Source organism: Watersipora subatra, chromosome 7 (assembly GCF_963576615.1).
Source record: "Watersipora subatra chromosome 7, tzWatSuba1.1, whole genome shotgun sequence".
NCBI lineage: Eukaryota > Metazoa > Bryozoa > Gymnolaemata > Cheilostomatida > Watersiporidae > Watersipora > Watersipora subatra.
The window spans coordinates 56,928,437-56,956,184 of NC_088714.1; the positions used below are offsets into that span (position 1 = coordinate 56,928,437).

General features: G+C 36.3%; 2 protein-coding genes across 2 annotated transcripts; both read left to right on the forward strand.

The window, feature by feature from the left end:
* LOC137399834 (calmodulin-like protein 4) lies at positions 1-27,176 on the forward strand. The gene is made up of 4 exons (XM_068086070.1): positions 1-26; positions 3,458-3,595; positions 18,971-19,153; positions 26,324-27,176. The coding sequence occupies exons 2-4, from the start codon at positions 3,529-3,531 to the stop codon at positions 26,416-26,418; spliced, it is 345 nt and encodes a 114-aa protein (XP_067942171.1). The 5' UTR covers positions 1-26; positions 3,458-3,528; the 3' UTR covers positions 26,419-27,176.
* On the forward strand, positions 9,259-13,041 carry LOC137399653 (uncharacterized). The gene has a single exon (XM_068085838.1). It carries the CDS (start codon positions 9,259-9,261, stop codon positions 13,039-13,041), a length of 3,783 nt encoding a protein of 1,260 aa, XP_067941939.1.
* Positions 27,177-27,748: the final 572 nt, after the last annotated feature.

Genomic DNA, 27,748 nt, shown 5'->3' on the forward strand with positions numbered 1-27,748 from the left:
ACACTTCAAAGCGGATGATATTCAAGGTAGGCGAGCAGTGAGTTGATGTTTGTTCAGGGGCTTAAAAGGTCATCATGTTTATTGCGGTTTGCCATAGTTGTTTTCCTGTAAATCATGTTGAATGCTCTGCGACAAGTCTTTGTTATATCTTCTGCTATTTTGACTGTTAGTTTTTTATTTGTTATTTCTTCATTTGTAATCTCACATGGAGGTCTGCTCATGTCATCATCTAGCTTGTTTACCAATTTATGGCAGCAGTTTATGAATGGTAAACTAAGGCTTGGTTATTTTGAAAATTGCCCAATTAACATGTTAGATTGATGAAAATATAGGCTACTATTATATTTTCTATTATATTGTCTTTAATGTTAAATAAAAGGATTTGTATTGAAGTTCATAAGTCACATCTTTGGAATGCTGTTTGGAATGTGTTCAGGTAACATGGCAGGTTTAACTCTTTATTTACTACGGCATTGCGTTCCATTTCTATGGATGTCCATTAAATTAAATCGGACGGGCTGGTGCGTATGTTGAACCTGTGTAATTCGCTGGTTAAACAGTTGGGACCATTATGGCAGCTATTTCCTACTATGTCACTCTTACTTTTGTCAATGTATGTGGTCTGCTCATATATTTCTGTAATTTGGTTTATATTTTTACTATTGTAAATGTGAAACTGTAAATTTGGATTTGCTCTAATTTTGGTTCATGAAAGTGATCTAGTTTACTAGTTGCTCTGTGCGGGTGTAAGTGGTTTTTCCCATCTATATATATAATTTTCAAAGTTTGTGTAATTCCGTTTGTCCAGCTACAGCTACTAAAAATACTTGTTGAAAATAAAAACGTGTAATGCAGAAAAAGAAAAGAAGTGTCTTGACAATGAAATTATTTATACTAGAAATTCCACTGTCATACAGCCCACTACCAAAGTAGTAATGGAAAAAAAAGGGTACTGTTGGTTGTCTCGAAAAAGTAGTTCTCAGCAGGAATTGACAGAGTATAATGTAAATGAGACTTGTTTGAGATGATATAAAATAAATTTGAGGGAGCACGACTCTAAAAAGGGGCAACAGAAATGTAACAGAAATAAATATTAATAAAATAAATAATTAACGAGGTATACCTCAAACTTATGTTTTACAGTAATAAAATAAATATTAATTCAAGCTGTAGACCTAACCTACTGTACGTAATTTAAATAACAACAGCAATAATGATATGTTTATTAAATCTCTTATTATATTGAAATGCAATATTAAAAGTAAATGGCAAGCTGCCGTGTAATGTACAATTTGAAAGTTGTTTGTTGTTTAAAATAAATATTAATTCAAGCTGTAGACCTAAATTACTGTAAGTAATTAAACTAACAACAGCAATAATCAAATATGTTTATTATATATCTGAAATGCAATGTTAAAAGTAAAATATATTGTAATACACAGTTTGAAAGTTGGTTGTGTTGAATGTAGAACGGTTTTGACAGCGATATGTAACAGAAATAAATATTAATAAAATAAATATTTAACTATCTCAAACTTATGTTTTACAAGAATAAAATTAACATTAATTCAAGCCGTAGACCTAACCTACTGTACGTAATTTAACTAACAACAGCAATAATGAAATAGGTTTATTAAATCTCTAATTATATTGACATGCAATATTAAAAGTTAAATGGCAAGCTGCCGTGTAATACACAATTTGAAAGTTGGTTGTTGGTTAAAATAAATATTAATTCAAGCTGTAGACCTAAACTACTGTACGTAATTTAACTAACAACAGCAATAATGAAATATGTTTATTATAGCTCTGAAATGCAATATTACAAGTAAAATATATTGTAATATACAGTTTGAAAGTTGGTTGTGTTGAATGCAGAACAGTTTTGACAACGATATGTAACAGAAATAAATACATGTATTAATAAAATAATTATTTAACTATCTCAAACTTATGTTTTACAATAATAAATTAAATATTAATTCAAGCTGTAGACCTAACCTACTGTACGTAATTTAACTAACAACAACAATGCCAACAATAAATAAATATGTTTATTATATCTCTGAAATGCAATATTAAACGTTAAACGTTAAACTGATGTGTAATATACAGTTTGAAAGTTGGTTGTGTTGTGATGAATGTAGAATGGTTTTGACAGCAATATGTAACAGAGAGCAAGCGTTGGAATTTACGCGTCTGGAAGTTTTATGCAAACTGGAGTGAAATAAAGAAATATTCTTGTCATAAAAGGGCGTTGTAGTAACGCCCTACCTTGTAGATAAGATGTAAAGAAATCTGGCTGATGTTCTAGATAATTTGAAAAACCTTCGGTAATTGGACAAAAACGTAGGCTGATAAACTGTGTACCACATTTTCGTACCTGTAAATCGGTCTACGCCTCAAACAGTAGACAAACAGTACACAGTAAACAGTTCTACTATCTGTCGCACGGCTTTATTGGCGTTTCGTAGGTCAGTCGAAACTATTAATAAACCAAAGTGTTCAAGCGTTTTGTGGCGATTTGTGGCAAGACTTTATCGTTCTATTCTCTGTCGCTCGGCGTTTCAATTTCCGGTCTTAACTTTTATTAAACGAAGCTTTTCAAGCGTTTTGTGACGATTTTCGTCCTAATAAATCTGTCTATTTATGTATAATCCGATCAGATGGGTTAGTTTTAGGAATTTGCGTCAACCTTTCAAAGGCTTGGTAACATATTTAAATAGGTTTATATGCGTTTTGTATCATTATTATACTTAAACGACTTTACTGAAAAATAGTTAAATTTGTTGATAGGATTTTGTTGCGAGGGTTTGGTGACGGCCGTTAACGGATAATTTTTTGGGAGTTGTGTGCACATGTGCATTTATCATAATTCTCCCAATCAATCGTTTCACTCTTGTTTGGTCGTGGGAAAATATTGGACTGGAGAATCCGTATCGCCGAAGACTTGATTTCGGACTCTCCCGTTCACCAAGCGATAACCTAACCAATATATGTTGATATATGGGTGATATATGTCGCTATGTGGGTGAAAGTACGCATACCGCTTTGCGTACAGCGTAACGTCATTTTATGCTTGCTCTCACAGCTCTTATTAGTGAGTTTAGCTTACTCCGATTAGCCATTGGCAATGTGCCAGGCTGATGGCAAGTGGCAGGCAACTACTTTACCTGTCACTGTTTATAAGCTGATTTTTAATACCCGTGCAATGCCAGACATTCCACTAGGTTTTACATATTTTACATAATACGTTGCCCTGTGACTCTGCAGGATATTGATGGAAAGTTAAGTCTTTTTTGTAACAAAAATGAGATAATAAATCCTTCCGTATTAGTTTTATTGGTAGTTGTGCCTGCGGCACCCTCTCTAAGAAGTCCATATAAATGCTACATCCAATCTCTCATTTTATCCGGCCATTCCTTGCCTTTCACAGTTCCGGTTTGGATTCTTTTAGAGTTCAAAGAATGCTTTGAGCTCAATAACAGCACACATCACATAATAAATGAAAAGTCGTTGAGGTTTACAATGAGATCACTTGGATTCAGCCCGACCCAAGAAGAGTCAATAAGGTACTGGAACAAGTACAAATCAGGTAAGTAACTCCTTTCTAGTCATAGGCCTACATAGATGTGTCCTAAAAAGCTTTTTTATACATAATCTGTAGTTATATATAGATGTATGCTGGAATACTTTTTCAGACAAAATTTTTATGTATACATAGATGTATCTTAGCAAACTGTTTTTACATAGTGTTTACCTAAATGTATGTATACATAGAAGACTTTCCCATAGATAATATCTAGTTATACATAGATGTATGCTTGAATACTTTCCCTACATAATATCTAGTTCTATACTAGTGTTGGGCCGGTATATAATTTAGTGCCGGGTAGGATATCCTTGCACTTTGTTATCGGTTTTCCCGGTGTCGGTATCCTCGGTATTTACCATCTTCGGTATCCTTTGCCAACTAAGGAAGTTCGGTATTGTCGGTATTGTAGTTCGGTATATGGTTTTCAGTGTGTTTTTAACTTAAGCTTACCTACTGCCCATTTTTATATAACGCAGGTGGGGGTATAAAGCAAATATAAAACGTATAAATATATCAAACGCATCAAATATCAAACGGAGGTTTTATCAAATATAAATCATAATGTACGTTTTATATTTAATAAAATATAAAAAGTATATGACGTTTTACATTTTATCAATGTAAGACGTAATATAGAGAAGAAAGAGTTGAAGAAACAGTTATAATATAATTCGCATCTGTTGTGTTTTCAGAATGTCTGAGAAAAAAGCTGTCATTGCCAAGGTGCGCTGAGAGAATCCTTTTGGTTAGCGTGTTCGTCAAAGATGCGTTTTGCTATTAACCATAACATCAATTGACGGGCGATTTTTCTTTTTCATGTTTCTCATTCCGTTACATAGCGATTATGCGCCAGACGAAAATGAGCTCTTTCATAAGCAGCTCATTGTGCGGGAGATTCTCCCGCGCACACGTCGCTGGTAATGCTGTAGCTTGTCAAATACAAAACTCTATCCTTATCGAATTATCGATAGGCTTTCACGGATAAATACCGATCATATCAAACCGGCCGCGGATAACTAGCTGTCACCGAAAATGCTTGGTTTTCCGGATACCGATAATCCCTCAGTGTCGGTAAAAGCGGATAACTCCTTACCGGCCCAACACTATTCTATACATAGATGTATGCTAGAAGACTTTCCCATACCTAATTAATACCTAGTTAAACATAGATGAATGCTAGCATACTTTCTCATACATAATATCTAGTTATACATAGATGTATGCTAGAAGACTTTTCCATACATAATATCTAGTTATACATAGATGTATGCTAGAAGACTTTTCCATACATAATATCTAGTTATACATAGATGTATGCTAGAAGACTTTTCCATACATAATATCTAGTTATACATAGATGCATGCTAGAAGATTTTTCCACACATAATATCTAGTTATACATAGATGTATGCTACAAGACTTTTCCATACATAATATCTAGTTATACATAGATGTATGCTAGAAGACTTTTCCATACATAATATCTAGTTATACATAGATGTATGCTAGAAGACTTTTCCATACATAATATCTAGTTATACATAGATGCATGCTAGAAGATTTTTCCACACATAATATCTAGTTATACATAGATGTATGCTACAAGACTTTTTCATACATAATTTCTAGTTATACATAGATGTATGCTAGAAGACTTTTCCATTCATAATATCTAGTTATACATAGATGTATGCTAGAAGACTTTTCCATACATAATATCTAGTTATACATAGATGTATGCTAAAAGACTTTTCTATACATAATATCTAGTTATACATAGATGTATGCTAAAAGACTTTTCCATACATAATATCTAGTTATACATAGATGTATGCTAGAATATTTTCTTAGCTCCGTATCTCTTTCATCTCCTTTATATAACTATCCTGTATGATAAACATGGCAGCTCTGTTTATCCACCTTTATAATAAAGGACTAGCGACAATAAAAGCTCATCTTTATAGATTTCTACTTTGTTTATTTAGTTAACTTCCCACTTATAATTCTCTGTATTTAACCTGTTTTAGTAGTTTCATATAATGCAGTCATTTGATACTTCGCCTAATCTCCTGGAGATTTCTTGTTAATTTTTCGGACTGAAACAAATTAAATTAATTGCAACATATTTTTATTGGAATGTTTGCTCCGTCATACAGCAATTTGGACATAGGAAGAAAGTGTCTTAGGGATTAACTGCATTATGTCAATTTCTGCCTGTACTCTGATTAATTCATTCTACCATTGTAAAGTTCTGCTGTCTGTTAAATTTCCTAATTTGATAGTGCACTGCAATATCTAGTCACCCTGTGTGATTCACTGTTCCTGCCCAGAGCGAATGCCAGTTGATCTGTTGATCTTGGGTGGTCTAATGATCTTGTGTGGTCTGTCTGACTTGCCACAGTGCCATACGTTTGATTAGGTGTCATTGTTTTATCAGCCTTTGAGCCAACAACATGTAGTTTTTAAGCCTCATTTTTTGATGCTGATACTTTCTTCTATCTGTATTAAGTTTCATCATTACACCAATATCTATCGCATACACATATAATCAAGAGTTAAACAGAAGGAGAATCACATACTATTTAGCAATCTCCTGGATGTGTTATTAAGGTAAATATTATATCTTTCATTTTATGTGTTTTATTTTATGTTTCTAAATGGCTTTGCAGATGACTACCTGTATAATTAGCATACTTTCAATAACCTTTATTGACAATCGAGTTATTATTTTATTGTAGTTTCACGGTGTTGACAAGCATATATAATAAACTTTTAATAGAATATACACTATGCCTCATCACCCGTATGTGACAATATAACTACGAACCAGGGGATTCGCTACAGTGAAACTTACACACACTAACGGAAGTGAAATCGGACTGCCAGACGTATATAGGATATACATATATATATACATATATATATATATCAATGAACATTAATTTCGCCTCCAGCAGCCCAGGTGAAACTCCGTTGATTTACAAAGGAAAAGTGATGCCAAGGAGCCAGAGTCGAGCAGCTAGAACCACGCAGCCAGAGACATCTTGACTTCCAACTTGATAAGTCGCATTACCTTTTCTTTTTTCTTTAAACAACAGCAATTGACTTTGTTTTGTGTTTTGTTTTTTTTAATGATTTATAAATCCTTTTACGCAGCTAGTTGAATTGTTCACTAAATAGTGTGCGTTAGCAATTAAGCAATTCTACTAGTGCAAATTCTGGTCATTGGGCAGTGAATCAACCAAGGGTGATAGTCTCAATTGATTTCTTGCAGAGAAAATTTGTGGTATGAATTTCAAAACTAATCCTTTATTGATTGCTGTCAGTAAAAACTACTGTAATTAAACCTAGTGCATTGTCTTAAAAATTTTGGCATTTTTTAGTAAGATAGCTATAAACAAGTTAAAAAATAGAACAATTTTCAGCTGAAAATTCTGACAGGTTTGACCATAGTGCAGACCACGTTGCCACCTTCTTGGAGTTGTGTCTTCGAATTCATTGAGTTAAATCAATACGAGTTGAGTTCCAAGCTTTTTCTCCTAAACTAAATCATGTCTGATAGCGAAGAACTCGCTTCTGTTCACAGTGAAGAATCTGCTAGTAGGAGGTTTTCACCAAGACTAAAAATACAGTCAATTAAGTCTGAGTTACAAGCAACTATTGAAAATCTCAGTGTTAGTCACAAAGCTACATTAAATGACTTGCGAGATAACTCTATTAAACTTTCCTATGAACAGCTTAACAGCATGCATGGAGAAATCACATTAGGTGCAGTTAATATCACAAAACTGCATAGTGCATACAAAGAAGCTCATGAAAGCGACTTACAACCTGACAAGGAAGACATTGTAGAAATAGATCGCGTGCTTGCTGATAACAGGAAAGTTATCGACCAGTTAGAAATTTGTATGAATAAGTTGGTAACAAAAACCAAGCATGCTGAGCCAGACATAGAAAGCATAAAATCCAAAAATTCATCCTTTCTTTCCTCTAGACAATCCAGGTCTAGCAAATCAGGCTCGAGCAGACTTTCTCAGTCACTCAAAATCATGCAGGCCGAGGCAAAAGCTGCTGCTGCAACTAAACAAGCCCAGCTTCAAGCCGAGATAGAATCTCAACAACTTGAGGAGGAAAGCCTCCAACTTCAGACACAAGTTCAAAGGAATAAAAGTCTGATAGCACAAGCTAAATTAAAAGCAGGGTTAGAAGCTGAGCGCCAACGTGAGCAGATTTACGCACAAGCAATAGCAGAAGAATTGGAAGATAACAATGAGTCATTGTTGCGCCCTCCTGTCACCACTAAGTTAAATTCAGGACAAACACAGCTAAAAGACTCAAATGAGTTATTCCGACAAACATCACAACGGCCTGCCAATGAGGTGATCACACCACTGCGCCTTCCAAGAGCTTCCCCAGATAGTTCTCCTATGACGATCTCTAGTACCCCTACTACAGTCTTTGATCCTGTTGCTCTTGCTGAAGCAATCAACACGGTTCGCCAGCGTCCTGATGAACCACCCATATTTAAGGGTGAGACACTTAAGTATCAGCAGTGGAAGGCCTCCTTTTTCGAAACCTTTGATTTCAGTTCATGCACACCAGGCAAAAAATGGCTCAAACTGCAGCAATATGTTACAGGCAAGGCCTGGCAAAAAATAGAGGGCCTCAGCTATAGAAAAACAGAAAGCGCATGGATGCTTGCCTGGAAGAAACTGGACACCAAATATGGCAAACCAGAAATAGTGGCGGAAGCCATGGAGGAAAAGTTACTCAGCTGGCCAAAAATTGAAGCAAATGACGGCGAACAGTTAGAAGACTTCATTGACTTTCTTGAAGTTTGTTCAGAATGTGATAGTGATTTGAACCTTGGTTCTAAATCTGTAAACAAGCGGCTGATACAAAAACTTCCATTACATATTGCTCACAGATGGACAGCAAAGGCCACAAAACTGGAGAAGAAATTGAGCAAGTTTCCACCACTCCAAGAATTCATCGACTTTCTAGTTCATGAATCTGACACATTAAACAACACATTGACTAAAGCGTATCAAGACTTTGGAAAAACAGATAAGTCAGTAAAAGGTAAAAGCGACAAAAGCAACAAAATCATGTCTTTTTCGACAGCAACCACAGCTGATGGTAAGTCTCACAATAGTTACAATGCCAATGGTCTGAAACAAAACAAATACCCATGCTTGAACTGCAACATGAACAATCATACGACGGGTACTTGTTTCAAGCTTGGTAAGCAAATACACTCCGAAATCGAAAGGTTTTTCATGAGCCATAACTTATGTTTTGCATGTTCTAAGCCTGGACACAGAATGACTGATTGTCGGTCTCCAGAGAAATGCATAAAGAAAAATTGCAACCAACAGCACCTCACAGTATTTCATGAATACTACGTAAAAGATAAAGACAGCAAAAGTAAGACTCCTATAGAAGTAATACAAACAGACAGTGAGAAATCAGCAACAGCCCTAAACTGTTCCGACACCGTACCAGCTAATATCATGTCATGGACAATACCAGTGTATATTTCAACCAAAGATAATCCTGAAAAAGAAGTTCTGGTGTTTGCCTTGCTAGACTCCGGTTCAAATCGAACCTTCATCACTCAAAATACCCTTGACAAGCTCAATGTACAGACCTGTGATGCAGCTATGAAAATTAGTACACTTACTGATACTGAGGGCACTGATTCAATGCGCCAAGCGGCCTCAGGACTGCTGGTTCGTGGCTACCATCAGAGCAGAGCAAGTAGACTTCCACCGTGCATAAGCACAAGCAGAATACCTTTCAACTCAGAAGAGATACCCAATGCCACATCAGTGCAAAACTGGCCACACTTACAACATCTTGCCTCTCAGTTCATCTCTGCTCAAAAAGCAGCCAGCCTCGAGCTCGGATTGTTGATTGGAAACAATCTTCCACATGTGTTTATATCTAGACAAGAAATCAGTAGAGAAGACCATGAGCCCTTTGCTCGTCTCACTGACTTGGGTTGGATCTTGATGGGAAACGCCACAAACTCTGCACACAGCTACAACAGTTGCGCTCATACCATTCAATCTGGGACAATAGTAAACTTGGCAGTACAACAGCCAACGACTAGAAAATGTATCTCTTTTAAAATCAAAACAGAAACTCCTGACTTCCCCAACACAGATAAATTTGAACAGCAAATACTAAAAGTTCTTAGTTCTGACTTTCAAACAAATCACGCTGATGAGATAAAGACAATGTCAATTGATGATCTCAAATTCCTAAAAATTATGAAAGAGCAAATTCATAAAGATAAGCAGGGTTACATAACAATGCCATTACCATTCAAGGCTAAACCGCTCAGCATTGACACAAAAACCACTGCAATGCACAGATTTCATCTTCTTGAAAAAAAGTTCAAAAAAGATGCCATATATAAACTGCAATACCATGAATTTATGTCTGACATCATCACAAAAGGGGAAGCAGTTCTGGCAACCGACGACACTACCAACTCTTGGTATATTCCTCATTTCGGTGTCTTTCATCCTCGCAAGCCTGACCGTATTCGCGTTGTGTTTGATTGCGCTGCTAAAGTGGGAGGAGTCAGTTTAAATGACTTTCTACTACAAGGACCCGATCACATGAATGATCTTCAAGGCATTCTTCTTAGATTTCGTTTGAACCCTGTAGCCTTCATGGGTGATATAGAAAGGATGTTTCACCAATTCAAGGTGAAACCAGAGCACCAAGACTATTTACAGTTTATTTGGTATGATTGTGATGGAAATCTAGCTACTTTCAAAATGACAGTGCATCTTTTCGGAGCTAGATCTTCGCCCGCTTGCGCAACATATGGACTTCGATTTCTCGCCGATCAATATAATTCATTATTGTCTGGCCATTCTGCATCTCATCAATTTGTTCACCGCAACTTTTATGTTGATGACGGTCTCACAAGTGTCTTCAATGAGGCTGAAGCAGTTTCTCTCATTCATGAGACACGTGAACTATGTGCTGCCGGCCAGTTAAGACTTCACAAAATAGCGTCCAACAGCCGAGAAGTGATGTCACAACTTCCAAGAAGTGAGTGCGCCCGTGCCATTGCTAGTCTTGACCTATCTTCTGATCTGCTTCCCAAAGAGCGATCACTTGGTATTCTATGGGACACTGAAAAGGATAATTTCACCTTTCACCATGACACTGCTACAAAACCAGACACCCGACGGGGTGTACTATCTACGGTGGCCTCAATCTTTGACCCTCTTGGATTCCTCTCGCCATATATTTTAATTGGCAAAAACATTCTACAGGATATGTGTAGAAGTTCAGCTTCTTGGGATGATCCCCTGACAGGTGATTTATTGTCACTATGGAAGGAATGGAAAGCTTCTATTCCAGACTTAACAAACATAAGCATCCAAAGATGTTATCAACCGACAGACTTTGGCGACATCTTTAAGGCTGAGCTACATCACTTCTGTGACGCAAGTACTCGTGGTTACGGTGAGGTTAGTTATCTCAGACTAGTAAACACACAAGGACAAGTAAATTGTTCACTTGTAATGAGCAAGAGCAGAGTAGCACCAATCAAGCCCATAACCATTCCACGCATGGAACTGCAAGCAGCGGTTACCGCAGCTAAAGTGTCCAGATTTATTAAATCTGAGCTAGAGATTGATACCACAGAAACCTTTTGGACAGATTCTCAAATTGTTCTTGGGTACATTAAAAACACAACTAAAAAGTTTCATCTCTATGTGACTAATAGAGTTCAGCAGGTGAGAGACAATTCAAGTCCTGAAAATTGGTGCTATGTCCCTACAGATCAAAACCCTGCCGATCACACTTCAAGAGGCCTGACTATCACTCAGCTGTTAAAATCTAACTGGCTTACAGGTCCAGATTTTCTCTGGAAGGAACCTATGCAATTTCCTGATCAGCTGACACCTGAAGTAAAACCTGATGACCCTGAAGTCAAATCCCTTTGTGTCCAAACGATTTCTAGTCCCAGCCAAACTCTCTATCAGCGACTACAGCAATTCTCTAGTTGGAATAAAGCTATCAAAGTCACTAAATTCTTTCTCAATAGAGTAGCCAAGTTAAAGGGCACTCAACTGCCAATTAACGCACCACTCCTGTACATAGTTAAATGCATACAAGCTGAGCATTTTCCAGAAGTGCAATCTCTGACAAAAGAGCAGCCACTAAATCCAAAGAGTACAGTTTTCAACCTGAACCCTTTCCTGGATAAAAATGGAGTAATGAGAATAGGAGGTCGCCTCAATCGCAGCACAGCTCTCAGTTTTCCTGAGAAACATCCAATTCTGCTGCCCAAAAGTGGGCATTTTACTCGCCTTCTTCTTCAGCATCTTCATGAGCAAGTGGCCCATCAAGGAAGATGCTTCACATTGGCCAAGATGAGATCTTCTGGGTACTGGATAATAGGTGCCAGAAGTATAATAGCCTCTTTGATACACCAGTGTGTTACTTGTCGATCCCACCGAGCTAAACCTCCAACACCCCAAATGGCCTCACTTCCTCATGAAAGATCTAGCCCATCGCCTCCCTTCAGCTATTGTGGGATCGATTGTTTTGGACCATTCATGGTCAAAGATAGAAGGACAGAGCTAAAACGATATGGACTCATGGTAACATGCCTCGCAAGCAGAGCAGTGCACCTTGAAGTTTTGGACGATATGAGCACAACAGCCTTTGTGAACGGAATTCGAAACGTTATAGCCATTCGCGGGCCTATTAGAACAATCTGGTGTGACCAGGGCACCAACTTTGTTGGAGCTGTTCAAGATTTAACAGAAAAAGGCGTGATTGAGTTTAAACTCAATCCTCCCAGCGCCAGTCACATGGGTGGCGTTTGGGAACGTATGATCCGAACTGCTAGAAATGTCCTTAAGTCTCTTTTGAAGTCTCATAGTGATAGGCATGACACAAGCCACCTTCGCACCTTGATGTACGAAGTCATGGCCATCATAAACTCCAGACCACTATCTGTGGTTACTGAAGAAGACATGCCTCTAAGTCCTAACATGCTTCTGACTATGAAATCTGATGTTACCCTACCGCCCCCTGGAAGCTTTGATGAGTCCGATATGTACAGTCGCAAGCGCTGGCGTGCGGTCCAACACATTGCTAATGTATTCTGGAAAAGATGGAAGACAGAATACTTATCCCAACTGCATTCTCGTCAAAAGTGGGTTCACAAGACAACAAATAATATAGCAGTAGGTGACATCGTATTAATCAAAGATGACCAAACAACAAGAAATGTCTGGTTAAAAGGCCGAGTTTCTGATTGTTACACATCTCAAGATGGACAAATACGCTCAGCTAAAGTACTGTTAGGCAACCGTGTACAGGCAAAAAACTCTGGAAAATTTCTAATCAGACCAGTTGTGAAATTGATTAAACGTTTACCAGTCAAATCAAATGATATGTGCTAGCGCCAATCATGTTGAAAATTATGAAAATTTAAGGTGGGAGTGTAAAGTTCTGCTGTCTGTTAAATTTCCTAATTTGATAGTGCACTGCAATATCTAGTCACCCTGTGTGATTCACTGTTCCTGCCCAGAGCGAATGCCAGTTGATCTGTTGATCTTGGGTGGTCTAATGATCTTGTGTGGTCTGTCTGACTTGCCACAGTGCCATACGTTTGATTAGGTGTCATTGTTTTATCAGCCTTTGAGCCAACAACATGTAGTTTTTAAGCCTCATTTTTTGATGCTGATACTTTCTTCTATCTGTATTAAGTTTCATCATTACACCAATATCTATCGCATACACATATAATCAAGAGTTAAACAGAAGGAGAATCACATACTATTTAGCAATCTCCTGGATGTGTTATTAAGGTAAATATTATATCTTTCATTTTATGTGTTTTATTTTATGTTTCTAAATGGCTTTGCAGATGACTACCTGTATAATTAGCATACTTTCAATAACCTTTATTGACAATCGAGTTATTATTTTATTGTAGTTTCACGGTGTTGACAAGCATATATAATAAACTTTTAATAGAATATACACTATGCCTCATCACCCGTATGTGACAATATAACTACGAACCAGGGGATTCGCTACAACCATCCACAAATCTACTATCGCTCACTAACTAGCAAAGCGCTTCAACAACTGCGTTATATAAAAGATACATCAAACTTATATTAAATCTAAAAATAAGTTATTGGAATAGCTGCTGAAGCTTATAGAAATAAGTATCAGCTCAGCTATGTTAAGGCTCAGAAACCTTGTTGATGACAGAGATATCTTTGTCTAATATAAACTATCTAGTAAGCTTGGGTTACTTTCAGTTTCTCTTTGTGTAGCAGTACATGGTTGGGTGCTTGTGAGTAGTTTGGGTTCCTAAAGCTTATCCCACACAACTCATGAGATGTACAGTAGTTTTTGTCATGATTGAGGTACACGATGGTACAAGATAACCACCTCTGTTAGGGTCTGTTGGAAGGGGATAAGTGCAAACATGGTGATGTATCAGCAAAGGCCATATTTATATATTTATATATATATTTATAACTATTTTAGTTTTTAAGCCTATAAAAATCTAATGCTAGCGTTATAACAACGATATTTGATTGGGAGCCTTCGATAGAGTTATTACCATGTAAATCACAATTCGCTGAAAAAGGTATGTGGAGATAACTCCTAGTTAATGAAAGCATGTAAGATTAAACGAATGCGCATCATGTTCCTAATTCTTAGACAGATACTTTTCAACATTTTCTCATGTCTGCCTCTCTAGTAGAGTGTGTTTAGGACCTACCTTAGACCTACCTTAACCTATAAACTGTTTAGTATGTTTTGTTTTTTCATTAGTGGTTTTATTTCCTACATATAATTTGTGAAAAGGGGTGCTTTGTACAACCTCCAAAATTTAAGAAATACTTCAGGTTTAGAGTCATGTAGTACTTGCTATTCGCTACACTAATGTTACATTCTACGAATTTTTTGAGCTTTGAAGTTGTGGTTTTGATCGTAGGAATGTATCGGAATGTGTTGTAGGAATGAAGAGGACGGATTTACATGATATGTAGGGGTGGTCGCACAACTCCCAATTGTTCGTTGCTGACGAGTTTACATGCTACGAAGAAATTGTCACACAACTCCGCATTTTCTATATTAGTCGGTTGCGCTTCTAGCTACAGCGGGCGCATATTTTATATCTCGACTGACACGATTAAAATGTGTCTAAAATGGTCGAATGTCAATGCCAAAATGCGTGAGGTATTTTTCTTTCAAAGTCGGAGTTAATATTTTTCATTTTTGGGGTAATATTTTTAAAACATGTACGTTAAAAACAGAGCTGCGTAGGAATGTTATAAGGGCGTCACCAATGAAGACTATGAAAACCCAACCTCCAATCCAAAACAATCGCAAAGATTTATGCAATAATACAAATATTGAGGTTTACATCATACGCAGCACTTCGTTGCTGATACGATGTTTTCAAAAATACCCCCTTTGAATTGGAGGTTTGAATCGCTCGAAGAATTAAATATGCAACGTTTGAAACCATTTACATGCTACGAAGTTGAAAAATACGACAAAAATTCGTAGCATGTAACACTAAAATCATAAATAGATTGAGATTTTTGGCCTCTTTGAATTCTTCTTAAAGAATAGAGAAAGCATAATATTATTATGCTTTATTAGTTATCTTGAGGTGTTGACTAATGTTCTAAAAAAAGAATCAAGGAGATTGACCTCCTAGAAGCTGAGATATAGACAGCCAAACACAGGTCTACCTAATAAAGAATCAGAGGAAAACCCTTCGAAAATCCCGAAAACTGTGACGTATAAAATCGACTTAATGGTCATGTGCCGGAGTTGCGCACCCTTACCGCCGTTACTTATAATGATTGTTTCGGCTACGAGATGTGAAAAGCTTCTCGCGATAGTAAATAATTTACATACTAGCTCTGGTTTCTCAGGAAAATCATCCAAACATTGTGTGGTAAAGGCATTTGCCCACAACCCCTCGCCATGATTTTTTAAAGCAGAAGAGCAGATTTTGACTATTGTGCTTCAAATTTTAACTCGATCTCCCCGGATATGCTCCGAAGATCATCTGTTCAACTAACGGCGCGTGTATAGTCTATATGCGATATCCGCGATTGCAGTTTGTTTAGAATAAGAAATAGGAATGGGACTTTTTGTTCCTTCATCATTTTTCTACTGTGTATCTACTGCAGCATTCAGTTGATTTTCATGATTATCGTCACTATTAACAGACTGGAAGTTCACTACAGCCATAATCTTAAAAAGATTAACTTGACCGTGCTGCTCTTGCTATAAGAAAAGAAAACGATAACTTTTGCTTTGATTTTTCTATTGATCTATTATCTTATCTATGATTATGTTTTATGATTTATATAATATTCATAATGCATATTATACAAAATAATAATATAACTGCGTATAGAATAAATGATGTAACTAATATAATTTGTAGAAAATTCCAAATGATAACCGAGATTGATGATTGATTTAATTGATTCTATTTATTAGCTATAGTTAAAAAATCTGAACAACGCTAAAGATGAGTCTGAATAGGGAAGCTAAGTAGGAGAACAACAAAACTGAGCTGAACTAGCAAGATAGCAAAATGTTGCGAAATAATAGATGCGTGTAATTATTTTATGCTAAAACTAGTCTACACGTCAGAGGGACTGGTTCGGAATTCTAGCAGCGATGATTGTTAGGCCCAATTTGATTGTTCTATACTTCCAGGGATTAAACCAATTAAAACGCCGTGATTGTTATAGGAGAGCGATTGTTATAGGAGAGCGCATTAGTTGGCTTAATTGACCAATGACACACAAGTCGATTTCATACGTCATATATTGATGATTACCAAAACACTTTTGTTTTTTGGTAGACCTGTGTTTGGCTGGCTATATCTCAGCTTCTGGTTGGTCAATCTCCTTGATTCTTTTTTTAGAACATCAGTCAACACCTCAAGATGAATAATAAAGCATAATAATATTATGCTTTCTCTATTCTTTAAGGTATCTTGTAAACATTTGATCATTGCTATTAGCTGATGAACGCTTAGTTCTGTGCTTAGTTTAGGTTAGGCTAGCATCTGTAATGTCTAACAAAGCTAGAAAGATATCTCTATTAGTACATAGAAGCGTGCTCAGTTGATTCTTCTGTAGACCAGGTGCTTTTCTTGTTGTAATACTCTGTCTGGGGAAAGACCATATCAATGCAACTGAGAACATTCAACAGGGCGTGAGAGTCACGTGAATAATCACAAATCAACAATTGTGTCCTAAATGGGTAGTCATACTTCATTTGCTTGCAAAGGAGCAGCTTAAGATTGGATGCTTGCTGCCAGCAAAATTGACCTTTCCACAAATCAAACCCTAACTTGGTGTTCAGGATGCCACTTCAATAAATCATATTTCACACCAATGTGTGAATAATGTGTCTTTATTTGTGGGGTGATTATCTCTTAAATATTACAGACAAAACACTCAACATATCTACGTCGTTGACTCAGATGTAGCTAAGGTATTAAGCGTTTCAGTTTAATAAGAAGTTTTCAAAGTTTTATGGTCTCCTACACATTTTTTTATGTAATTTAATATTCTTCCAAGATAGGGAGCAGAACAAAATGATCTCAAAATGATATAAATCTTGCTGATCTTTTAATAATCTTTAATAAAATCTTTTAATAATTTGCACCACTTGAAATATGAACTTCATGAGTTCTTACGAATGCAGTGGAAAAACATTGCTATAAGAGTCACAGTGAACAACAGTAAGCAATGAGGTCTTTGTCATGCTTCCATCAATTGTAAAAATAGGCAATGGTTGAGAGAATCAAGTTCTAAACATTTGTAGGGGATCTTGACCTATTTATGCATTTTTCATTTATGTATAGAGCTTGCGTATGTTCTATAGTAACATAGGATAGCTGTACCTATACAGTTTGGTATCATCTATTTTGGTAAGAAAATGCTTCATAATGCTTGGTCTAATATTGCTGCAGACCACATGGAGTTCAGGCAGATCACCCTGAGTTCGGACAGACCACCTTATGAGTTTTATTTGAAGACTGAACAGGTCATTGTTTCTCGTACTGCTCATATGTTCCCAAAGACAAATGTTTCAGTTGCTAATTAGAAGAACTAAGTTGTTGAAGTGGCCTAATTTCTAGAACTAGATAACCAATGACAATATTTTATTGAACCCATCTAAAAACCTCTTTTGAAAATGACATTGCTTTTGGTTTACTTAGCCTTACCCTATTAAGGGTTTTTTAAGCATCTTTCCGTGTGCTTTCGAGGGCTTTTAATTGGGTTGAATTTCAGTTCCAGTTTTGCTGTCATGTTAAGCAGCTTATTTCCTAATATTCACTTCTTATATTTTTGATATATGCAGTTTCTTAGATTGCATTTATGTGCCATTTTCGTCCCAATATAAAATAAATTAAGAGATTATTAAACAGCTAGTTAAAATACTTGAGAGCCGGGCAGTATGGAGCAGTCTATGAAAATTATCCAGTCGACAAGCCCCTATCAACAGTGCTTGTAAACTGGGTAGCCTAGTTTACAAGCATTGTTGGTAGGCTAAGTTTAACAGGTTAGTAGTTTAAAACTACTAACCTGTTATTTCATACCTGCCATCACACCTTGGTCGGTGTCTGTCAGTCCAGTTACAGTAGTCTTTATTATAATAAGAGCTGTGTCGGTCTGTCTGTCCAAAGCTGCGGTTGCAGGTTGGGAAAAATGTCACATCATATGGGATTCTAACTCACGACATTTGGCTCGGCAGCCCGGCACACTACCACCAGCGCTATTGGTCACTTTTCTGGATTTTAGAATAATTGTGCACATAATTATTCTCTGCGTTTTATTGGTATACACTTGACTGCCAAGGTACCAGTGCTAATCACTAAGTTTCCATGACGCGCATAGATCGCATCATGGGAGTTTGGAGTTGTGCGCTCTATTAGTGTTTCTATAGACATTCGCATGTGAAAAATTTACTTGTTGAAAAAAGGTAAGGAATTGTACGCTATAATTTAATAATTAGCGACGCACGTGTTAGCGACACAAGCACGGCAAACTCCATCGAAAAAGAATGACGGAAGTATTGAAAGTGTTTAAAGCTGAATAGCTGGCACGGTATTTTAATGCGCATATTTTGCAAGTGCTGTTTCCATTATTCGTAAGCATGATGGGTTCGATAAAGTTTTGCGAATCGCAAAACTGGTTTAGCTTGCAGATTTATGTTGTTTACATGATGCGGTTAACTAGCGGATTTGCTTAAATTTGCAAATCGTGTCATTAAAACATGGTGTCTAGCTTGAGGTTCACTATTAGTGGTGGTTTTTACTTGCAGAAGGAGGCATCCCTTTCTCTGTTTTCCTTAATATACTCTATGCCCACTCCAAGGCTGAGGATTGTGAGAATGAGGTGATGGCAGCCTTTGCCGCCCAGGACAGGAAGAAGAATGGCCTGATATCAACAAAGGACTTCAGGGCCATCATGTGTAATTCTGGAGAGAAGATAAATCCTAAACTAAGTAAGACTTGACTTCTCAAATGCTTTTAAATCGCAGTCAGTCATGGTGAAATTGCCCACCTGCATGTACTTCCTGTGTTAGTCGGTAGCCTGAGCCATATACTGACATTGTATGTTACACACGGACTGTATCAATGATAAGAACAGGTCGGTCGCTACTTTGCCACCATGAAGTTGCATTCCTGCATTTTTTATCAAGGTAGACAACTTTGACAACTTCTTAAACAAAATATTGTGGAACCTATGAGTAAAATCATTAGAAAACTGTCCAGGAGAGTTTGTCATTGACTGGTCGGAGCTGTAGATATGTTTGTGACGGCCAATCACAGCACTGCTCAAATAGTAGCAAATGTATTTTATTCCGTTTATAGTAAACTCGCATTGTTCATCGCTGTCTATTGAAGATTTTAGCCCACATGCAGTAGATATCAGTGGTCCCATTTGATTGGTTAACAGTATCCGTGTCATGGAGTTGAGTGGATGTCATGGCTCAGTGTGAGATGCAGGTCCTCCTCACACCATTTCATTGTTAGAATTACGGTTGTTGTAATATAGAAATGCACTTTATGCAGCACCAGGCTATGATCAATGCAGGAAAGCTGAATAAGATGAAGCTGTAAGCTTCAAACCAAGCAAAGGATAACATGGTGCTAGTCACTGATGCTGTTTTTCCTCTATGTAAAACGCCGATAACTCTAACAGTCACAAAATTTCAACAGCCATCAATATATTAGGGTATTAGTACCTCTGTCAAAATCAGTAAATTGTCAAACCCGCAATGGTAATCTAAACTTACTTTTAAGTTCATAGCTTCCTTAGCCCTAGTACCTTCATTATTAGTCATGCTTATAGAGATTACATAGATTCTATACTCGTTCTCTCCTTGCCTTCTTCAGTGATTCTAGTTCGCTGTTTGAAACCTGGAGCTTCTTCCCATTTGTTCAGAAAGCTTGGATCTACAGTCATACTTCGACTTACGAGCTTAATGCGTTCCAAGACTGAGCTCGTATGTCAATTTACTCGCATGTTGGTGCAATTTATTTATATATAGAACAATTAAATATATATTAATTGGTTTCTATACTCTAAAAAATGCAATTAAAACACTCAAAACAAAATATTGTAACAGAAAAAGCATGTTGGTTATTGTCCTAACTTACCACACGCTTTCAAAAAGCAACAAATAAAAAACAATGCAAGGAAATGTGATTAATTAAAATGTAAAATTAAATACATACAGTAGCAGCTAACGCTAGCATTTGCCAGGGAGGGAGATATAAGTGTTATTCTTCATTACAACAGTTGAATTTGATAAATTTGGATTTTATCAAAGTCTTAAAAAACAAACTTAAAAGCAAACCTAAAAGCAAACATTCATTTTTCGTAATTATAATTTCTTCGGCGTTCATTGTTGGAAGTTTCTCGCTGGTTGGCTAATTTTTCCTTTGTTTCGCTTTCACGACTAGCCGGCCGTTTTAAGATAAACATATCTAAGGACGTTTGCCTTTGTCGCCCTTTCAACGTGTTGCGATTAGGACGAACACTGGTGTTGTCATAAAGGGTTAATGCACGACCACTAGCCAACTTGTCCGAAAGTCTATTTTTATAGATAGCACCGGCCTTTTCGCATAGGCTTTTTCGCCTTTTAACCACCGGCCTTTTCTTCGCCGTTATTGAAACATCGTTTCAGTTACGCTGTCACCGGCCAATTGTTTATCTTTTATCCAATGCCTGAGCAGTCTCTCCATCAGCGGTCTTGAAGATCGCTGCGTCGTTTAGAAACTATGGTTAGTCCTTTTGCAAACTAAATGCCCTGAATATAACCCTTCAGTTTGATAATTGTAGATGTATTTCTGTCATATTGCTGAGCTAGATCAATCACGCATACACATTTCGCATATTTTACAATAATTTTCCGTTTAATATCAATTGTTATCATTTGCTTTTTCTTTCCATTATCTTTCATTTTACTGGCAAACTTTCGGTCTACGCACCGTACTTTTAATTCACATAATTCTGCACTGAAAATTGCGCTCAGAAAACACAGTACAAAAGTATAACCTGAGTAGTTGAAAAATACAGAGTGATGCTGTTCTCATAAAACACATCCGGCGTACTTTGCAACTGACTCACGTGCTCGTATCTCGAACATTGCTCGTATGTTAGTGCTACAACTTGCTTAAAAGCTGGCTCGTATCTCAAGTTTCTCGTACGTTGGAGCACTCATAAGTTGAAGTATTACTGTATAACATTCCTAGCTAGTCTCATTTTCTACCTCTATCAGCATAAGATGGAGATAATTCTGTTTAGCTATTAGTAATGGTTTATTACCCTTTATGGATGCTGAAGAGAAGGCGACTCTAACTTGGCTGTTCTCAAATGTCTAAAATAATATCAACAGCATTTAATAGGCAGGGGTTCTTTTACTTAGGTAATATGGCCACATAAATTATATTGCTAAAATAAATGGACGTTGAATGCATTGATAGCTGCCTGTAGGAGCATTTTATTGCTTTCTCGTCAGTGTCAGCCTTGTCATAGATGTAATATCTTACAACTAACAGATAACCAGACATTTCAACTGAATTATTTCAAAGAATTTTGTTTATACGCAGCAAGCTGCTAGCTTTATTCCTTTTTATAGTTGTCTTTGGTGTCTTAATGATATATTTTCTGTTCAACATATTCTTTGTTTCATCTCTCATGTTTTATTCAAATACGTTAGTGCTTTGAAGCTAATTGCCACTGCACCATAAAGTATTTGTCAATTCGCTGAATGTACAATGCTTTTTGTGTGACCCAATCTAAGTTTACAGCACCACTTCTAAGAATCTTAGTATAAATCTGGACAGCAATTTGAGAGTTATCATTCCTTAATACCGTAAGAAGACAAGTCCAAATTGAACTAATGATTGATTAGTGGTTGTCTTCATAGAAACAAAAATTTTACTTGATCTTATTAAAAAACTATAGGTATTATTCTATCATTTGCGAGTGTTTATGATGTTTAAGGTGGTCTGACTGCTAAGTTGTTTCAAGATTAAAATTGACAAAACTTTATCAAGGTTAAAACTCTCGAAAGAAAAAAATGTTGCCCGTCTTGGCCAAATTGATGTCTTTTACTCGTATTCATATTGACTATTGCTATCAAAATCGAGTGCTACACAGCTCTATTGGCATATATTTTATTTTGTATATACTCTGAGTGTTGGAATATAATGTTGAATCTAGCTAAATGTATATTGCTATAGGTGTCTCAAATCTAGCTACACATGTATATCGCTATAGATGCCTCAAATCTAGCTACATGTATATTGTTATAGGTGCCTCAAATCTAGCTACATGTATGTTGCTATAAGTGCCTCAAATGTATCAAATAAGGTGATTTAAAATTGTTCCCACCAATTTCCTCTAAATGCTGTGCCACCATATGAGCACCCGACTACAATTCTGTCTGTCTACGGTAATTAGGTTGTTGAGTAAACTTGATTCATCAAGGCCTTGTTTCAGTAAGTTTTCGATTGCAACAACAATCCCCCCCCCGTGAAACTAGTTACTAGATAAAAACTAGCAAGCCGCATCTTTCAAAATACCATGTTCAAATATATAGTGAAACCATCTGCATGTCTGAAAAGCCATGCATAGTCAATGTTATCTTGTCATTATTGATATCAATAAAAAATTTCTACTTATCACTTTTGATTAGTTGATAAGGTACAAAACAAATGGTTTTTGTGTTGACCAAATGATGAGCACAAAACATAACGTCAATTTCTTTTAAACCAACTTCCCCATGAATTCAACTCTAAACGTGAATTTGTATGGCAAAGGGTTAGTGAAGCTCTTCTTGTACCTGGTTAGGGTTTATGGTGTGGACTCATCTGTTTTCGCTTAGTAGTGTGGAGTATAGAATTTTTCAATTAGCTCTTAATGTTTCGTCCTTTTGAATTGAGTCGAGTTATGCCAAAGTACCTGCCAATACAGGTCTGATTGCACTTCATGAACGCATCCATCTGACAAATTTTTGGCACAGGTGGCAACGGGGCTCCGATGTATTTAATATGTTCTGCAAGTCATTTTCCGTTCATGATCAAGCAATTATTTTGCGTGATAATTTTTAAAACGATGTTTTGTATTATCCCACGACCAAACAAGGGCGAAGCAAGTGTTTGGGAGCTTCATGATAAATGCATATGCGCACACAACTCCCGAAAAGTATCCGCGAACTGCCAAACGCTAACCCTTGTACCGAAATCTCATCAACAAATTTAACCAATTTTGTATGGAGTCGTTTAAGTATAATAACGATAGAAAACACATATAAACTTATTTAAATATGTTGTCTTTGATAATAAGTCTTTGAAAATTCTTGACAATATTATCGTAAAACTTACCCATCCTGATCGGATGATACATAACTAGCAACATTCATTTGACCTAAAATCACCGTTAAAACCTGAAAAGCCTTTTTTAATATAAATTGGCACCCGCCAACAAAGCTCCCATAAAGCCGTGCGACAGATAGTAGAACCATGAGGCCGTGCGCATTTCACGATGAAAATGTGTACATTTCACCAGTCTTTGGCATCGTCCAATAGCCGAAAGTTTCTGTAATAGAAGTACTGAAAGAAGTACTGAAAAATGGCGTCCGATAAAGATTTTAAGATAAAATATTTTTTGCCGATTTTAAAGTCAACTCTGACATTTTGGATACTTATAATGAGTACTTTGGTATTCCAACTGATGTCAAAAGCAGTGAAAGCAAAGGGAATGACGATGATATTTTCCTAACGATTAGTATAATATTATTACAATATTTAATTATAAGAATAATTATTCGATTTTATAAGATTATTATAACATTTAATTAAAAGAATAATCATTCGAATTTACAAGATTGAAGTATATAGTGACCGATGGTGTGCAATATGTTACTGTTATTATTTTTCCAAAGATTTTGCTGATGATCCAACGGCTGTGCCCAATATCGCGGTACTGCCAAGTTGTTTCTAATATCTGCAAAATTACGTAATACATTTTCTAATAGATATACAGCTATTTTTATGACAACCAACTAAAATTTGTTTAGATTTTTAAATTCAGCATAATTTTTTGGATATAAATACAGAAATCTAGATAAATATCACAGCTTCTTGATATTGGTTGCTATGACGTTTTGAAATGTAAACAAAATTGTGCATTGGTTTTCGTTTCTCAAACTTTAATACTAGTTTTCTCAAAACTATATTTTTGCCCTAATGGTAAACATGCATTCAGTTTATTGACCATAAAATCTGCTGTAATTAAGCTAGAATCAAAAGTTTTTTGCAAAATAACTGAGAATTTTCTCCTTCTGCTTGTGTAGATAACTCTAAATCTCACACACCCGACTCAACCATGGTTTCTGTGATCATGACTCATTTCTTCACTTTGGTTACAGATCGCTGTCAAAACCATTCTGCATTCAACACAACCAACTTTCAAACTGCGTATATTACACAGCAGCTTGCCATTTTACTTCTAATATTGCATTTCTCTTATTGCAGGGGAGAGATATAAACATATAATCTTTTCCTTTCATTATTGCTGTTTGTTGTACATAATAACACCCAGTACATTACAGCTACCATTGCAGCTGCCATTGCAATTCTCCTACTACACTGCCATTTGACTGTTAATATTGCATTTCTCAATCAGCAGTACCCTTTCTTTTTCCATTATCACTTTGTTCGTGGGCTGTATGACAGGGGAATTTCTAGTCTTTAATATTATTCTTTCATTATAAAATTTTTGCAAGCCAAGAAAGTTTCATCTCGGCAAAAAATCTTCATTAAAAGCATCCATCCAAGTCATGGCCACTTGCATAGTTTCAACTCATATAATAGGAAAACATTCCTCTTCTGCAGTAAACTCAAACACTGTATGTATCGTATCTGGATATTCCCCTCATCTTCGGTCTTAGGATATATGCTCTCACTATGTTATATACACAGGTTGGTAGTGGTCACCACTTTGCTCATGTAAGTCCTTCTGGGTATGTCCAAAAACCCAATTATCTTTAGGTGAATGACATCCTTTGTCTTTACATACCATCTTGTACATTCTTTTCAGTGATTCCGATGGTTTCAGACACACGCATCCAGATACTTGCGTGTTAAGCAAATATTTAACATTTTTCAATAAACATATTGAAAATCACAAAATGAACACTTGTTTAACAGAAGCATTAGGTCAAGGTAATTAGGTCAAGGTAATTATGTCAAGGTAATTAGGTCAAGCCAATAATTTGAAGCTTTGATTTTGGCATTCAAAATTAAGCATTGATCAATGTTATTTCTTCAAATTTTAACGAGTGAGAAGTGAGCATGAATTGTAATAATTAATCTAATCTATTAGCAAAAACAACCAGAGAAAATATAAGCTAGTTACATGGCTTGTAGCTAAAGGTTTCATCTAGTTAAATTTGAAGTCGAGTCAGTAGATCGCAAGTAGAGGCCCCAAAAATATTTGATTATGAATTTCTCTATAAACTCCAACACATCATTTGATAGTGAAATTAATCATTATTATTATTGACCTCGAATTCTTAGACTCCTTGTTACTACATCTCTCTTACCTGTTCATGGTGATTTATGTTAATCTATGATTTATGTAATCTCTTAAGATGAGGGTGTTTTATTAAATTATCTGGGAAAAGCTTGAGGAACGGACGTAGTAACAATACGGAATCGCTGAAAAAACGATTTACATTTTTTGCAGACTGGCTGTGAAGTAGAATCCAGCTGCAATGCCAACTGTAATCATGTATATCTTCAACTGATTTCTGCTGTTTTATAAAACCTTTTTACTATGTCTTTTTATCTAGTGTTTCCAGCTCATACGACAACCATTAAAGTTTGATGCTATTATATCTCCTTATGTTTGAGATTTCACATTTTAGCAAGTTTATTATCTCATATATTATTAGTTTCAAATAAATATTTCTATGTGAACAAAGAATAATAACTGAAAATGGAAGGCGATGAATAACAAATTCAATTGCACCACTTTTCAGAGATTTGCACATCAACCGCAGTAATGTTACAGTGAAAAAGTTTCGGTCGTCTGCGGTATTCACTGATAATACTACACAGTGTAGCGGGCTTTAGCTTTATGGCTCTTTGTTCTACAGTTGATGCCGTGTTGAAAGAGTCTGGCCAGACAGGAAATCAAATCCGATACGCCACTGTCGTTAAGACTCTGCTCAGTCCTCCAGCTGATTACTGATTTGGCTCCAGCAAAAATCTCTGACAATCATTCCTCAAGCTGTGATATACTGTCAGGGTGTCAACTTGTTGACATCTGTCATCTTTTGTGTGGTACCTTTTCCTGATGACACTATCCCCTGTCTGTTTAGTCTGCAATTTCACGTGGCCATCCTGAGCTTCTATTTATTGATTACCCATTCATACGAACTCATGTACTCTTGACACCTGCTGACACCTATTACAATTAGCATCTGCTATTTGACATCACATTTTACCTGACACTAGCTGTGCTCAACTAGTGATGGCCCTTCAAAAGTGCTTGTAGACACCTGTTTTGCATCCAACTCCATAAAAATATGCTGTGATAGTGTGATGTACATATTTTTTTACATACAGCTCTCTGCGATTAAAATTTACCCCTGTCATGATGAGTATTCTGCGTCTAAGTTTTATGAGAATGTTGATTTAACAGTTAAACCATATCATGGTCAATTTTAATGTTTTCTGATTATAACTTGTCACCCCTTTGTATGCCGACTTTTGCATTTAACCCTAGCATTAAGTTTGTTATATGTTTCATGCTATGAGTTTTTTAAAACATGGATGAGTATTTGTCAATGCAGGTTTTTTGAATCTATATTGAATAATTCCTTTAAAAAGTTTTATGTTTCTATGGAACAATTTGATTTTTCATTAAATAAATGTGTTGCATACAATAGACTATGCTTTTTGCATCTTTAGCTTGATCATATGATTGTTTACTGGTGAAATATAATTTTAATCACCATTATCTCTTGACAGATTTATAACTTCTAACAACGAACGTCCCGTAGTAATGAAGTCTCCATTTATTGAACAGTTTCAAACAAATGTCAAATTGTTGAATTTCGTGGCGATACCCTCAAGAGCATGTTCTAAGTGTGTGGTACAAAACATCGATATATAGAGCCAGCCTTTTGTTCATGCTTATGCTAAAGGGCATGTTGTCTTCCGGTCATTATATCCAGTCAGGACTATATCGGGAAATGACACAAAGAAGGTGCTAATGATTCGCCCGGATACATTTACTGCCTTCTTTATTTTCAAACCCAGCAGCTAGTCATTTCCTGCATGCATCATGTGATTTACCCGAGCACATTCATGTTTATAGAACCTAAAATTGGCTTGTGGCATTAGCATCTGCCTTCTCCCGTTATCACCGACACTGACTTGCTCTATTTAGGATCAACCGGATACTGTTATAGGTTTCTTTATAGTAAATTGTTATCCCTGTTTTCAATTTACAAACCAAACTTATTCTACCCTCAATGCACATTTAGAGAGCTCACATAATGGAACATTGCTAATAA